This window comes from Sorex fumeus, unplaced genomic scaffold, assembly GCF_029834395.1.
Source record: "Sorex fumeus unplaced genomic scaffold, SorFum_2.1 ptg000035l, whole genome shotgun sequence".
NCBI classification, from domain to species: domain Eukaryota; kingdom Metazoa; phylum Chordata; class Mammalia; order Eulipotyphla; family Soricidae; genus Sorex; species Sorex fumeus.
The window spans coordinates 29,069,559-29,085,135 of record NW_026606092.1 but is presented as its reverse complement, the minus strand read 5'-3'; the positions used below and the strand labels follow the sequence as shown (position 1 = coordinate 29,085,135).

Here is a 15,577-nt window from a genome sequence, read left to right as displayed (position 1 = left end):
AACAGATGACTGGTTAAAGAAACTTCGGTACATCCACACAATGGAGTACTATGTAGCTGTTAGAAAAGATGAAGTTATAAAATTTACATTTAAATTGTACTACATGAAAAGTATCATGCTAAGTGAAATGAGTCAGAGAGGGACAGACATAAAAAGATTGCATTCATCTGGGGGACATAAAGTAACAAAATAGGAGATTAATACCCAAGAATAGCTGAGATAAGTACCAGGAGGATTACTCAATGGCTTAGAGGCCAGCCGGGAATGCCAGGGGAAAAGACAGCTCAGATAGAGAAGGGATCACCAAATAAAATGTGTTGGAAAAATCTGCCCATGATGGGAGATGCATGCTGAAAGTAGACAATAGACTTAACATGATTCCCACTCAATGCCTCTTTTGCAAACAACAGCACCCAAAAGAAGAGAGAGAACAAAAGGGAATTCCCTGCCACAGAGGCAGGGTGGAATGGGGGTTGAGGGGTGGAAGGGATCCTGGGATTAGTGATCGTGGAGAAGGGGCACTGGTGGAGGGATGGGTACTCGACCATTGTATAACTGAAACCCAAGCACAAAACTTTGTAAGTCACAACTGTACCTCATGGTGTTTCACTAATAAAAGTAAAAATAAAAAAACAAAGTGGAAAAGTAATTTAAAAATTTAAAAATTAGGGGAAACCAAAACAATAGATTCGTATTGATAGTATAGGTGCCAAAATGTTGTCTTGCGCAGAGTTTAACCCCCATTTCACCCTGACACCCCTTATGGTCACCTGAGAACTTCCAGGAACCTGACCACTATCAGTGATCTCTAAGCATAAAACTAAGAGTTCATCCTGAACAGTGCTGGTTGTGATACCTCCTTCGCCTCCAGAAATGTACGTGTTTGAACCATTGGAAGGGGTGATACAATTAGAACATGGCCAGCTTTTTAGAGAAAATGGCCAAGCAGTACACTTTACTCTCCAATGCTCTCCTGTGAGGCAAAGAATTGTGAGATGCTCTAAAGATGCAAGCTGTGCATTTCTGAATTGTATCTTTATATACATGCGCTATGATGCAAAAGTTTTACCAAAAAGCAGTTTTGTCCTTTTTTGCCACTATAATGCTAGTCATAAATGGTAGGTTGTTTAGACCCATAGGGGCATAAAGCATTCACAAATTAGTCATTGGAGATTATTTGAAAGGATTTTCAAAGACAAGTTCAGTATTCATGCCTAATAATGACAGAATTCTGATGTTTGTCCTATATAACCATCTCTTGCCTTCTTCCCCCAACCTATGTATATTGATTAAGAGATGGTATTGCTGGCTGTATATTTCCACTGTAATATTGATTAACAGCATAACTATGAACCCAATAGCAGACAATCACTAGGCATTTCATCTGCTGAGTAGAAAAGAAAGGGCCTGAAGAGGAGAAAATAATTTCCTATCATTTCAGAACACACTTTCAGAAGAAAATCCAAGTTGTTTTTTTATAAATAGTGTTGTTAATCTTCCTAGTTTATAGTGCACATTTCCAATTATACCACTTATGATATACTTAGCTAGAGGGCAGGTTTCATTTTTAAAATGTGTTGAGTGCAATAATGGCTTAGCTAGTGATCATTTGTTTTCTATTGCTTAGTTAAGCATGCTGCATTTCTTTACATTTCTTTTTTTATCCTTTTCTTCTTTTTCCTATGTATTTGATGAATAAACTATGCTGACTTTTAATGTGCCATCAAAGATTGTTGCCCTGGAGATTATTTAAAGCATACCAGTGTGTCAGAGTCTGATTTAAACTGTTTGATTTGGAAAACAGACTGTACAAACATTCCTTGAATTTCAAAGATGAAGCTAGGTTTTAAGAACTACTTTGTTAGAGTAGACAGGACAATCAGTTGTGGGTGATGTTAGTTCTGGAATTTAAAGAGTGGAAGGGTTAGTCTCAAACACTTTCACTGTCTGATTGCTTTCCAAATTGTAGATGCTTTGTAATGAGTAATTTTAAAATATAGGAAGAAAAGATATTGGAAATAACCCCTCAAATTAGGATTGTTGCATAGACGTTAGTGAATATGTGAAATCTACCATGGAGAAAAAAGAATGAATTTGTTTTGCTACCATGCTAGATTATTCCTTCAGATAAAAACATCATTTTCCTCTTCTAAAATCTATTTTAAAGAATTCCAGATAAAATTTTTAAATTCAGGGGTCTTGTATATATATTTGTAAGGAGTGGTTTTAGATATTTACAAAAAAGCTTCCCTTCAACTTAATTAAGAATTCTTAGCAGCTATCTTGTATTTGCTGGGGAGTATTGCCCACAAAGGCAAGCAAGAAAATTGAAGCTCTTAAAGGTTAAGTGCACTGCCCAAGGTCATAAAGCAATTCAATAATGAGTCAGATTTAGAAATCAGAGCCCTAGAGGTCTTATCTCCTGCTAGAGACATTGTATGTGGCCTCCACTGCAAAATTAATAATGATAATGCAGTTAAGAATGTATAATAGAGTTTTTCAGGCAACACTTAAAAATGAAAGAAGTATAGATGGACATCGTAAAGGCTGGGTTCAATAGTCCTGGAAAGCTTATCAGAAAATTTTACAATCTTATTTGATTTTACTGTTATATAAGGTAAATCAGGGTACTCTTCAGCAGTGTTCAACTTATTGAACTAATATAGTGGGATGGAATCTGATTATTGATATAGCTGTACTATAAATGGAACACCATGACAAATAGTAAGAAGAGAGTATACGGAAATTGTGATTTATGTGCTTGCAGAACATTGCATTTTTTAACTACACAAGCTCCCATTTCTCCTTTTACAAAAGAACATTCTAGATGTATGGTTTTTAGTAGCATGCACAAAGTTTATCTTACCATTTTCTTAGTGTTTATAAAACAACAAAGAACTTCAACCCTATTATCCTTTTCCCAGTGTTGACTTCTGCTTTTCCAGGGATATTTAATGCATGTTCATACATTTTGTTATAACACATGACATATTGATTCATAGCAGGTCCCTGTGATAGCAAATCCCTGATAACTATTTGTCAATGCTAATAATGGTAACATTGTATATGTTCCCTGAGCAATAGCACAGCGGTAGGGCGTTTGCCTTGCACGCAGCCAACATGGCCGACCTGAGTTCGATTCCTCCGCCCCTCTCAGAGAGCCCGGCAAGCTACCAAGAGTATCTCGCCCTCAGGCAGAGCCTGGCAAGCTCCCCGTGTCGTATTCGATATGCCAAGCACAGTAACAACAAAGTCTCCAATGGAAACGTTACTGGGCCCGCTCGAGCAAATCAATGATCAATGGGAGGGCCTTTACTTTTTTACTGAGAACTTAAGAGTCATGGTAACTATTTCTCAAAATTTAGGTGAAAAATAATTTGACTTACTTTATTAAACTTCTTATTTTTCTAGCTTTTCTAGAAACGAAATCAAATCTGCCTAAATAAAAAAATGGTTGTGAATAAACTAAAACTGGGTAGTCTCTTATGTATAGTCAGTGGAGAAAATGGACTTTTGGGGATTTAATGTTAAAGAAACCTGGACTACCTAACATCCTGCTATTTCCCTGCCAACAGAAATGATTTATAAACAAACTTAGGTATTATTTGGGGGCCACAGCTCAGGTTGTTCACAGCTTTCTCCCAACTCTGTGCTCAGGGATTCCCGCTCTCAGGTTTAAGGGACCAGGTCGGGGGTTTGGGATTGAACTTGGTTCAGCCACTTATAAGGCCAGTGCCCCACCATCTGTATACTACCACTCTGACCCCAATCACTACAAGGATCATTTACTGTGAATTTTCTAATGTATAAATACTAGAATAAAACAAGACTAGTTTTATCATTTTGCCTCAAGGTTGGAAAGAAAATTGGAGAATTGTTTTTGTTTTTATTTGTCAAATGTTGAAGAGGAAGAAAGAACTGCAGATAAGAATCAAGAGTTAAAAGGCAATTATCCTGGAAGAATATTGTTGCCACAGAACTGCTGTTTGGGTGATCTACTCAGCCATTAATAATGGAACTTTTTGACAAACAGGGGAAAGATTTTAAAAATCTCAGGGAGATCAGATTTTAAAAATCTACCACCAAAATTCTGCAAATTAACATCAGAATAATTATCAAATTTTGCTTATACCACACTATCTCGCATCTTCTTGCCACAGTTGTGCCTTAAGAGTCTCTCCACCCATCTCCCCTGTGCGTATCCATCTCTGCTTCACAGTAATCTAGTGCTTATCTTCATTGATCTTGATGATGTGCACTTGTTTTTCCTCTACTTTCGTATGTCAACTCAACTGGAAAGTAAGGGTGTCAGTTTTTTATTCCAAATGATTTATTGCTGAACATTAGTGCCAGGACTAAATATTTGTGGCATTTCAACTGAATGTGACTTTTTGCAGTTTACCTGGCCATAAGTCACCTGGAGGAAGTTTTTACATACTAAAATTTCCTCAACCCTTTCTGCCACTGTAGGGAAATGGAATGTAGATTGTCACAGAAAGTCTATTAAATAGCCATCAAATGTGAAGCCGTTTCCTATATATTCAATGTTCAATAGAGCTCTTAGTCTTTAAGTAGCTATCATCTCTAAATATTAATTCTTTTGGCTAAATTAATAACTTAAGTTTAATTATGCTTGATGACTTAGTGATGATAAGACATGCTATAATTGAAATTGAACTTAGAATAGTAGTTTATTGGCCATAATCATGCATGAGTAGTTTTTTGTGCTTGCAAATTGGCACTTAATTTATTGTTGTTTTTCATATTATAAAAAAAGAACTATCTTAACTGAATATTTTCAAGTTATCAGAATCTATCTTTTCTTTGACATTTATAGGGAATTATCTAAGAGACTTCAGCATACACTTAAACAATAGCACAGGAGTTTAGAATGTTACTACTAGCAAGGCACTCCACTCAGTACGGTTAAGACTTTTGTAAGACTTTATTTTTCATGGTCCTTAATAGACTTGGAAATCTCACTCACAAAGCTCCACACTGTGTTTTAATTGACTCATCGGCCAGGGGGCGCTTTTAAAAGGGAAGGAAGTGAAATCTCTTTTGGCTAACAGAAGACTATGGTGCATTCTACCCTAGAAATACACTTGCCTTTCCTCTTAATATAAAGCTTCTTATGTAAAAAGATGGTGAATTTTTATGTTCATTGTATGTGTTTTTATTGTTTTTAGCAAATTATTTTTTTTTCTTTTGCAATTCAGCATTCAAGTGCCAGAATAAAATTTTCATCTTCTAAGAATTTGATTTAGGTTACAGAGACAAAACCAAATATTCCTTATTCTATCCCGTTGTAACAATGCTGCAAGTTGACACTTCTCACTCTGTGTGATTTATCATAAGTCTTTTATCCTTCTGCTCCCTTTGCTTTTTATTTAATTGGATCAATAATTTAAATTTATATATCTATCACATATGATGCATGTAGTAATTGAAATAGTTGCTAGTGTATTGATTTCTGTTACTGTTGTTGATTAAGAATGCATCTAAAATTTTTAAATAATAAATTTCCCAAAACATTAAACTGAATATCATCTTGTTTTATTGAGTGATAATATTGACTATTATTATTGTTCTTTTCTCAGCAAAACTGCAGTAGACAGTAAAATATCTGTCACAGTTTTAGTGCCTCCTTCCTAAACTTTGATTACATTTATGTTGTCTCACTCTATTCAATAAAAAGAAATCTAATATAGTAGTACCTATAAACAAACATGTTATTAATGTATTAATTTTCATAAGTGTGATTTACCAAATGGCATACTAAAGGGGACTGATGAGATAATGGAGGGATTAAAGCACTTGTCTTACTCACACCCAAGACTGGTTAGATCCCTGGCAGTGCATATGGTCCCCACAGCATTGCCAGGAGTGAACCCTGATCAGAGCTGGCTAATTGCCCAAACACTATCACTGTATCACCGTCATTCTGTTATTCATCAATTTCCCTGAGCAAGCACCAGTAACATTTCCATTCATTCTAGTCTTGAGATTAGCAAGGGCCACATTGGAAGCACTTTCAGGGTCAGGCGAATGAGACCCAACATTGTTACTGGGTTTTGGCATATCAAATACTCAGGGGGAGCTTGCCAGACTCTGCCGTGCAGGCAGGATACTCTTGGTATCCTGCCGGGTTCTCCGAGAGCAAGAACTAGACAATAATTGGTTATTTTTCTAGGCCACATTTGTGGCCTGGTGCTTCTGGGAGCTTGATTTAATAGTCTCTGGATCTTGGCTGTTGATGGGTGATGGGATTACACTGGGCGTGGGGGGTGGAGGAAGGCAGTTGGTGGGTGTAACTGTCTAGCTACTGGAAGATGGGGGATCTGGATGTAGGAGGCCTAGTCCCGATCTGAGCAGGCTTGGAGATCTCAGCCCCAGGTCCCACATTCCTGGGTTCCTCTGCCAGTTCCTTCATGCACGAAGCTCGTCCAAGCATGTGGAGAGTGGTCTTAAGCACAGCTGTGGCTGGGTTCTGGAAGTCTTCAGTTGCCAGGGCTCTGCTTAGGGAAGGCAGGGATACTCAACCCGCCACCCTCCAAGGGACCCTGGTGAGGGGCCCCAGGCATGGGGGCAGGAGATTCTGCCCAAACACAAAGCAACAAAAAGTTTTACAAAAGTTTTAACCGTACTGTGTGGAGTGCCTTGCTACTAGTAACAGTCTAAACCCCTGTGCTATTGTTTAAGTGTGTGCTGAAGTCTCTTAGATAATGCCTATAAATGTCAAAGAAAAGATAGATTCTGATAACTTGAAAATATTCAGTTAAGATAGTCCTTTTTTTATAACATAAATATGAAATCACAATTGTTCAGTGTAACTAATGTACCTTATAGAAGTAGATTACTGATTTACCTTTGGTGATCACTCATTACTCTTATTTCCCATGCATTATTACTTTGTCTTTTCTTATTTTCCTCAGTTTTATCTAATCACATATATTTTTCTATATGTGTATCACAGGGCACTATAATTTAATTTTATATTTTTACTTCAGGAAATGCCACAATAAAACAGTCTCGATACAGGATTATCATCCAAGAAGCAGCCAATGGAGGTCAAGAATGTCCAGATACCTTATTTGAAGAACGTGAGTGTGAAGATATCTCCTTGTGTCCCGTATATCGGTAACTACTTATTTTTTAAAGTAGTCATTGAACTTATAAATTGTGACCTATTTTTTCTCATTTATTATATAGTTGTTTAGTGAGAAATAAGTACTGATGTTGTTTACCTAAAATTACTTCACTGTGTCTCCCACTTATCTAATATATATTTTGAGAAAGAAACAAATATATTAGTATAAGTAACAGAGAAAGAAATAATAAATCTATTTTGATTTCAAATATGGTGCTAGAGTTCTACCACTGAAGCAATCATTTTTAGAATCACATTCTAAGAGATTTAGGATGACACCTTTACCTGGAAAACTAAGACAGTCACATACACTTACACTTGCACACACACAGTACTTACGTCATATTACTCAAGAAACAAATTTGTTCTTTAATAATTTTCACTTCAAAATATTTTATGCCCCCAAATTTTATTAGTCACATATTTCAGAAACCATTTGATTAGAAAAGCAATTTGATCTGGATAATTATGTGAGTAACTTTTATGTTACATATGTATATATATATATATATACATATATATTCTTTTCTAGATAAATATAACTTCTTTTTTTAACAAGTTGGTAATTATTATTTATAAAAAACATGAGGCTTGTATGTTTAGTTATAAAATTTCCCATGTTAATATTTACTTAAATTATTACTTTATTTTTACTTTTTTAGAGATTTTTTTTTTTAGTGTGTGTGGGGGTAAGGGGACTGGCTCTGTTTAGGGCTTTCTCCTTTCTCTGCACTTAGGGATAGCGGCTGTGGCTCTTTGGGGCCTGTATGGTGTGTAAGGGATTGAACCTGGGTCAGGTGCATGTAAGGCAAGTGTCATCTACTCACTGCACTCTCTCACTGGTCCCACTGAATCATTATTTTAAAGTACACCTCAATCATATCACCGTGATTTGGATTTCCCTTATAATCAGTGATGATGCTCACTTTTTCTTATATTTACTGGGCATCCTTCTGATTCTTCAGAGAAATGTCTGTTTAAATCCTCTCATTTTTGAGAGTTTTTGGGATTTTTGTCTTTGATAGTTGTAAATACTTTGTATGTCATGGATATTGAGTGTTTAGTGCAAATGTTTTTTCCCATTTAGAAATATTTTCTCCCATTTAGTAGGGTACCTTTTCATTTTAGTTTGTGTTTCTTTTGCTTTGCAAAAAAGTTTTACTTGGATGAAGTCCCATTTGTTTTTTCCTTATTTGCATTTGTATTACCTTACCCATTCAAATCATTCATTGAAAATAAAAACACAAACTTTTGTAGTCCATGTCTTGGCGCATTATAACTGTTTTCTGTAATGCATTTTACTCTGGTCTCTTCTCTCGAGTTTTTTGCAACTTTAAATTGATTTTTGTGTAAGGTGTTAAATACAGTTCCAGGTGGGTTTTTTTTTTTCATGTGATTATCCAGTTTGCCGGAAAGCATTTGTTGAGAAGCTATCATTAGTCTACTACATATACCCAGTTCCTTTGTCAAAAATTAGTTGACCACAGTTCTGGTGGTTTATTGTTGGGGCTGGACTGAGCTACCAGGATGAGCCCATGTAAACTGCTCCATACACAGGCAGGAACATAGGGACCCATGGAAGTGACAGAGATTTCTCATGTGTCCTGACTGGTTTGGACAAGGCTACACATCTTTTTCTTTTGGCTGCCTTAGTAAATTTTATAAATTTCGATATACTGAAATTGTCAGGCATCTTTTTTCACATATCCTAGGTTACTTAGCCTGTTTGTTGTCAGTATGCAGATCCTAGGTACCTTAGTTTGTTTTCAGTAGGCAGAAAACCTCTCAGTTTTGCATGTTTTTCCTGTAAAGTTATCTCACTTTATTGAACTGTAGGATGGTAATAAAAGAAGATTTCAGGGCTCTCTACCTTTGTCGCAGGTATGAGAGAACCTGGGCCATTCAGGACATAAATTTCTTTTGTGTTTCTTGTCTCAGCACCTCTGATTGAATGAATTTTCATGCAACAGTTTATCTTTGGGTTTTTGATCCTAACCTATTGGTTAGAGAGTCTACCGTTATTTTAGTAACAGGCTGTTGTGATGATTATACCTTTATAATATTATATCAAGTCATGTAAAGCAATACTTGGCTCTTTCTTTTCAATTTGGCTTTGGCTATTTGGGGTGTTTTATAATTCCATACAAACTTCATTAGTGACTGTTCTAAGTCCTTAATCACCATTAGAAATTTGATGGTGATTGCATTGAACTTATACAATGATTTGTGTAGAATGATAGTTTTGACAATATTGATTATTCTAATCCATTAATATGGAATATTTTTTTATTTTCTATAATTCCCCTCTATTTTTTTTCATAAATGAACTTATAGTTTTTATTGCCATTAGATCAGCCCTGGGTGAACACACCTGGAGTAAAGTTCCTGCAAGGATTAAAAAAGAGATGGAAATGAGAGGTAAAGAACTGGACATGGGGATAACATCCTCCCAGACTGAGGACCCCCACTGTCTTCCACGTACAGTATTTATTGTTCAGAACCAGTAATCACAAATAAAATAGAATGACAACATTTTTTGGTGCCTAACTATCATAGACTTTTACATATCTGAGACCCTTAAGTTATGGTAATCATCATCTTTGGAAAGGGCCTTCACTAATAGAAGAAGTCCTTCCTAGGAAGGAGCAAGACCTCTGCCAGGGGCATCACTCTCAGGCAGCATTCCATCTCTGGACTCTAGAATTCTGGATTTAAAGGTCCCATAAACTGCCTTTCTTGTCTGTTTCCTTTATCTATCTATCTATCTATCTATCTATCTATCTATCTATCTATCTATCTCCCAACATTCATGGTAAAGGTCTTTCACATCTTTTAAGTTGATTCCTAGATCCTAGAGAGTTGATATCTTTAAACACTTAAGAACCTCTCTTTTATTCATTATGTATATATAGGAAAGTGACAGATTTGTATGTGTTGATTTTATAAACCTTCTACTTTTAGTTTGGCATTAGTATTGGTTTATTTTTTTTTCTAGGAGGTTATTAGTGGACTCTCAGGGCCTTTTAGATATATTCTCAAATTATATGTAAATAATCACAGTTTGACTTCCAATCTTGATCCCATTGATTTCTGTTAAATGCCTACTTCCTGTTATTAGGACCTCTAACACTATATTGAATAAAAGTGGAGACTGGGCACTCCTGTCTTGGAAATCCAAATTAAGATGATGAGATAATGTTTCACACCAATGGAAAAGTCACATATCAACAACAATAACAACAACAACAGCAACAAAAAGCTAGAAAAAAAACCTGTTTGGGAGTTGATGTCATAAAGTAAAATGAAAAATCTCATACACTTGTTGGGAATATGGCCTGGTTCAACCCCAATGAAAATGATATGAAGTTTTCTCAAAAGAGGAAGACTAGAGCTTCTACCCTCAAGAAACAAAACATACACACCATTGTTTATTGCAGCACGTAGTACAATAGCTAGGATATGAATATCAGCATACGTATCCAGCAACAAATGAGTGGATAAAGAAGATATGGGATATATAAATGTAGTAGAGCTCTATGCAGCTGTAAGGAATAACATAAAAACAAATTTTATCTGAAGGTTTTTTAAGAAGAAGAAGGGAAAGAAAGGGAGACAGCGTAGCATTCTCAAGAGAGAGTGCAGGCTTCTACAAAGGCAGAAAGAACCCGAATACACATTTCAAGAAGGGAGATGCAGGTGACACATGTTCTTAGCCACACGAAAACAAGCAGTGCATGGGCTCTGGTATCATATACACCCTTTCATTTGTTCAAATTGCCTTTTATGGGGTGGTTCCCCCAGTGCTGCACTTGAAGGTTTCAAGCTAGATAGGAGTTGTTGCTAGGGTGGTTGCCAAGGGGATAGAGTTGGGATTGATTAATGGCCTTCTTTGATATTCCTTTTCTTGACTTTTGTTCCTGTTGGAGCTTCTTTTGTAGGTTGGGTCCAGCCTTCTATGATCTGGATTAGCTCCAGGTATAGTTCATATCAGGCTAGTTCCTGTGCTCACAAAGTGGGTAAGAACAGATTTAGGGATAATTGATTAGCTATTAATCCAGGAATTACATTGCCATGGGGTTCCTTCCCCATCTAGCTGCCTACATCAGAATCGTGTAACTCATTGCAACATGGATGGAACAGTACATATTTTGTCTAGTGAAGTTTATTGGAAGAAGGTTAAACAAGTTATCTTATTTATTTGTGGTATATAGAATAATATGGCTAGTGAACACAAGGTACCAAAGTAGGGCAAAATCTTGGTCCTAGATTAATGAAAAGGCCAAGGTGATAAATGGAGGCAGAAGTTAGAAGAAGTAGACATGAGGTAATATGGACAATATATAGGAGCCTTGAGCGTATTGGTGATGTATAGGTATGGTATATCTGTCGCTGTCTCTGTCCTCCCATTGTTCACTGATTTGCTTGAGCAGACCCAGTAACATCTCCATTTTGAGACCTGCTGTTATTGTGTTTGACATATTTAATATGTCACCGGTAGCTTGCCAGGCTTTGCTGTGCGGGTAAGATACTCTCGGTATCTTGCCAGACTCTCTGAGAGGGGTGGAGGAATCGAACCTGGCTTGGCTGGACTGACTGTGTGCAAGGCAAACATCCTACTGCTGTGCTATTGCTCCAGCTCATGGTATATCTATCTATCTATATCTATATAGATAGATAGATATGCATATATCTATATATCTACATATATGTGTATATATATATATATATATATATATATATATATATTATGAGACAGAAAAACTGAATCAGGGTACCCAAGCTACACTAATTGACCTTTGTAATATGGCTGTTAAAGAGACAGACTTGGTGGGGAGATGACAACTTGGTCACTTTGGTGAAGAGAAATTGACACAGGTAGTGGAATTGTTATTGGAACATCATGTGCCTAATAATCTAGCATTGTATTCATAGCCCCTAATTTTTCCATTTATTATAAAAATGAATGAGACCCTAGTAAGCATGTGTGAAACTCCTGGCAGGTACCAGCACCAAAAGTTAAATGAATGAATAAATATAGTATGTACACCTGAAATAAAATTACAGTTGACTTTTCATGATCTTTAGGTAAAATACCATGGAGTCATAAATGTCATATAGTTCTCATCACCTACTATCTCTTGATTAGTTCAGGAACTACAATAAAGCTGCAAAGACCAAGGGGAAATTCAGTTATATGAAATTTCTTTTATTTTTTCCCTAAACATTCTTTTTATATAGAAACAACTTAGATTGTCATTGATGGTAGTCTAAATGAATACCAAATTTATTATCCTTTGCTCCTATTTTGATTACAATTTGGGGAGGATGTTAATAAACACTGGTTACATGCCCAGACTACCAGGTTTTCCTTTTTTTAACCACAGGGCCATTGTGGAAACACCGTCAATATTTAACTTTTTTTCCCATGTGTAAATATTGAAACTTTTAAGCCTCGGAAAAGAGCTCTCAGGGTGAGCAGCCAATGAAAAAATTAACCAAATCAAATATTTTTAGTCATGTTTTTGAACCCAGAACTGTTCCAATCAGAAAAAAATTCTAGAAATTATTAGTGAATTATTTCTTTTTATTGTTCTTCCTTTTTATTCTCCTTATGCACTTCAATTTAGCCACTCATATCTGAATGAGTTTCTATCATTGATTTTCTTCCATTTTTACCATAAATCAGTTCTACTGAGCATAGAATGGATTGTTATATTATTTCCTCTTGATGCAAAGTATAAATTTAATCAAGTTATCAGTGTGATTCCCTGTGTGTTTAATAAAAAGCAACTTTAAATTTTTAAAGTTCCAGTTAAGAATTTACTTTCCCTAACTATAAGAGAAGAAAGTTAAGAACTATTTATCCTTAAATTCTGATTATTATTTTTCCCAATGTGACTTTAATAAATTAAAACAGTGTTAATATCTCTATGATTTTTTAATGAAATTGAGACTCACCAAATACTTCTGTTAGCAGATGAGAAAGCAGCATGAGTGAGATATAGGTATACACAGTTTTCAAATAGTTCATGTCATACCGCTTTGGTTTTCTGTTTGTTTTGTGTTTTTTGTCTGCTTTTACTTGGGCCACACCTGAAGGTGCTCAGGGCATCATATTGATTCTTTGTTCAGGTATCACTGCTGGTCTCTTGTTATGCTCCAGGGACCACTGGAGTGCCAGCTATCAAACCCAGGTTGGCAGTGTATATAGCAGATGCTCACCCGCTGTACTACTGTAGTTCTTAGTTCCCCTTGCTTTAAAAATTAGACAAGTTCAAACAGTGAAAGTTGTATTTAGCATTTGTTTTTCATTGAGCTATTTTGTAGCAGTATGTATCTTGAAGCAATAAGAAGGGCACTACCAGACACATCCCTTCCAACTACTATATAGTTTATGCTTCATTGTATTATTCCTGCTTCTATTATATGTTAGTCTTAATTTACATCTCTGAGTCACTTAGTATGATTTGGGTGTTATTTGGGAGGTCTTGGAATACTATATTTTCCCATAGAAGTTCATGGTAAGCATTTCTTAATAGCATTTTGGCTAAAAAACAGTTTCATCAAATTTTCTTTTTTAAGGCAATGGGGTGTAGTTCACGTAACATTGGCAATAGGGTGTAGTCAGGAGTGTGTGGCCCAGTATCCAATGATTTAGGATTAAAGAGGGCCTGTGTCATGTAACAACCTCTCCAAAACCATTATCCCCTAAATTTAAAAGAATGTCTTCCCTTCCCTTCCTTTCCTTTCCCTTCCCTTCCCTTCTAAGCACAGTAAATTGGATTGAATTCCTGTTGTTTTGAAAGTCTATGTAAACTTCAGAAATCTAAACACATGCATCCTAGCTGACTAAATTATTTTTATATATTAATTATTTTAATAGTTGGACTTAATCTTTTTGCAAGGCAGACGCCCTACCTGCTGTGCTATTGCTCCAGTCTGCCTTGCACGCAGCCAACATGGCCGACCCGAGTTCGATTCCTCTGCCCCTCTCGGAGAGCCCGGCAAGCTACCGAGAGTATTCGCTATGCCAGACACAGTAACAACAAAGTCTCCAATGGAGACGTTACTGGGCCCGCTCAAGCAAATCGATGATCAACGGGAGGGCCTTTACTTTTTAATCTTTTTGAGTTCTGTTTCTGCACTTAGAAATTATACTGGATGATTCTATGCATATATAAAGTAAAATTTAAACTTTAAAATGAATAGTTAATGTATTTAAATATTTCAAGTTTTTTGTTTAGCTAATTGGAAATTATATAAATTTTTTAAATTATTTTCAATATGGAGGTCACTTGAATAATTACAGTAATATTTTTTATTTTAATATTTTAATGAATTTGAATTTTGCATGATGACCTGTACCTCTCCCATTAGACCACATTTTTATAATTAACTACAATTTTCCAAGAAACTTGAGGTTAGAATGGTTTAAATGAGGAGAAGTATTAGAGTGAGCTGTTATTAACAGATGGCTGTGCTAAGAGATTTCCATGTACTATATTAAGTTATACTTGCAGAACTGAGAAATTAAAGGAAGTCTGATCCTTGGTGTGGTATACATTTTTCCCTTTAAAGACCATTTGTTAATTTTGTAAAAAAGACACAAAATTGCTATCTTAACCATTTTCTATTTTAAATGTTCAGTGATATACTATTAATTGCAAGTGTATCAACATACGGTATAAAATTTTAATCTTGCAAATTGGTTATATTATATTTTTGTCTCATTGTTTGAAGTAACATTTTATCAGAGGTATGGAATCAGGTAACAAAAATAAATAAAGTGAAGTGTCTTTGTAAAATAAAATGTGTATTTAATTTAAGGTTGAGGTTTTTTGAGATGAATTCAGGATTTGCTGAAATATAATGATGAGTCCAGTTTAAGGATAGCAGCCAGTCTACCCTTGTGTAAATCAAATAGTCTATTGAGCTATGAAAGGAAAAACAGTAGAATGTTGAAATCTTCCTTGGTCTTCAGAGAAAGTGGAATAGAAATTTTGAATAGAACCTTATGAAAGGCCATTTTCCTTCCTTGAGATAAGATAGTTTCCCAAGGCCACCATTTCCTTTTTACTCAGTATAACCTTGTGAGATATTTGAGCTATTCTAAAGTCCTAGGAGATATCTTATGAAATATTCGAAGTAGAAGATCAAGTATGAATGTTGGAACCTGAGACTTTCACATGTCCAGTTTAGTTCTTTGATGGGAAAAATAACTTTATTTTCTTTTATTGCTCCTTTAACATCTCTATATTTGTAAAGAAATTATTTTATAATCTATCTGTGCTAATTATTTTTATTTTTGTGTGGGCCACTGAACTAAGATATGTGTGCATTTTATATACATTTCAAAACATTGAATCATGGTAGTGCCCATGATGTGGACAGAATGGACTATTGTCATTCCTCCCCTTTCCCCTGCTA

The 15,577-nt window shown here is 35.6% G+C and overlaps 1 protein-coding gene across 1 annotated transcript in view; it reads left to right on the top strand.

Annotated features, from left to right (window-relative positions):
* Positions 1-15,577, top strand: part of THSD7B (thrombospondin type 1 domain containing 7B) — a 975,852-nt gene that overhangs the window by 561,184 nt on the left and 399,091 nt on the right. Inside the window, exon 11 of the mRNA XM_056117681.1 lies at positions 7,011-7,140. Within this exon, the coding sequence (XP_055973656.1) occupies positions 7,011-7,140 (130 nt within the window). The remainder of the gene's footprint in view (positions 1-7,010; positions 7,141-15,577) is intronic.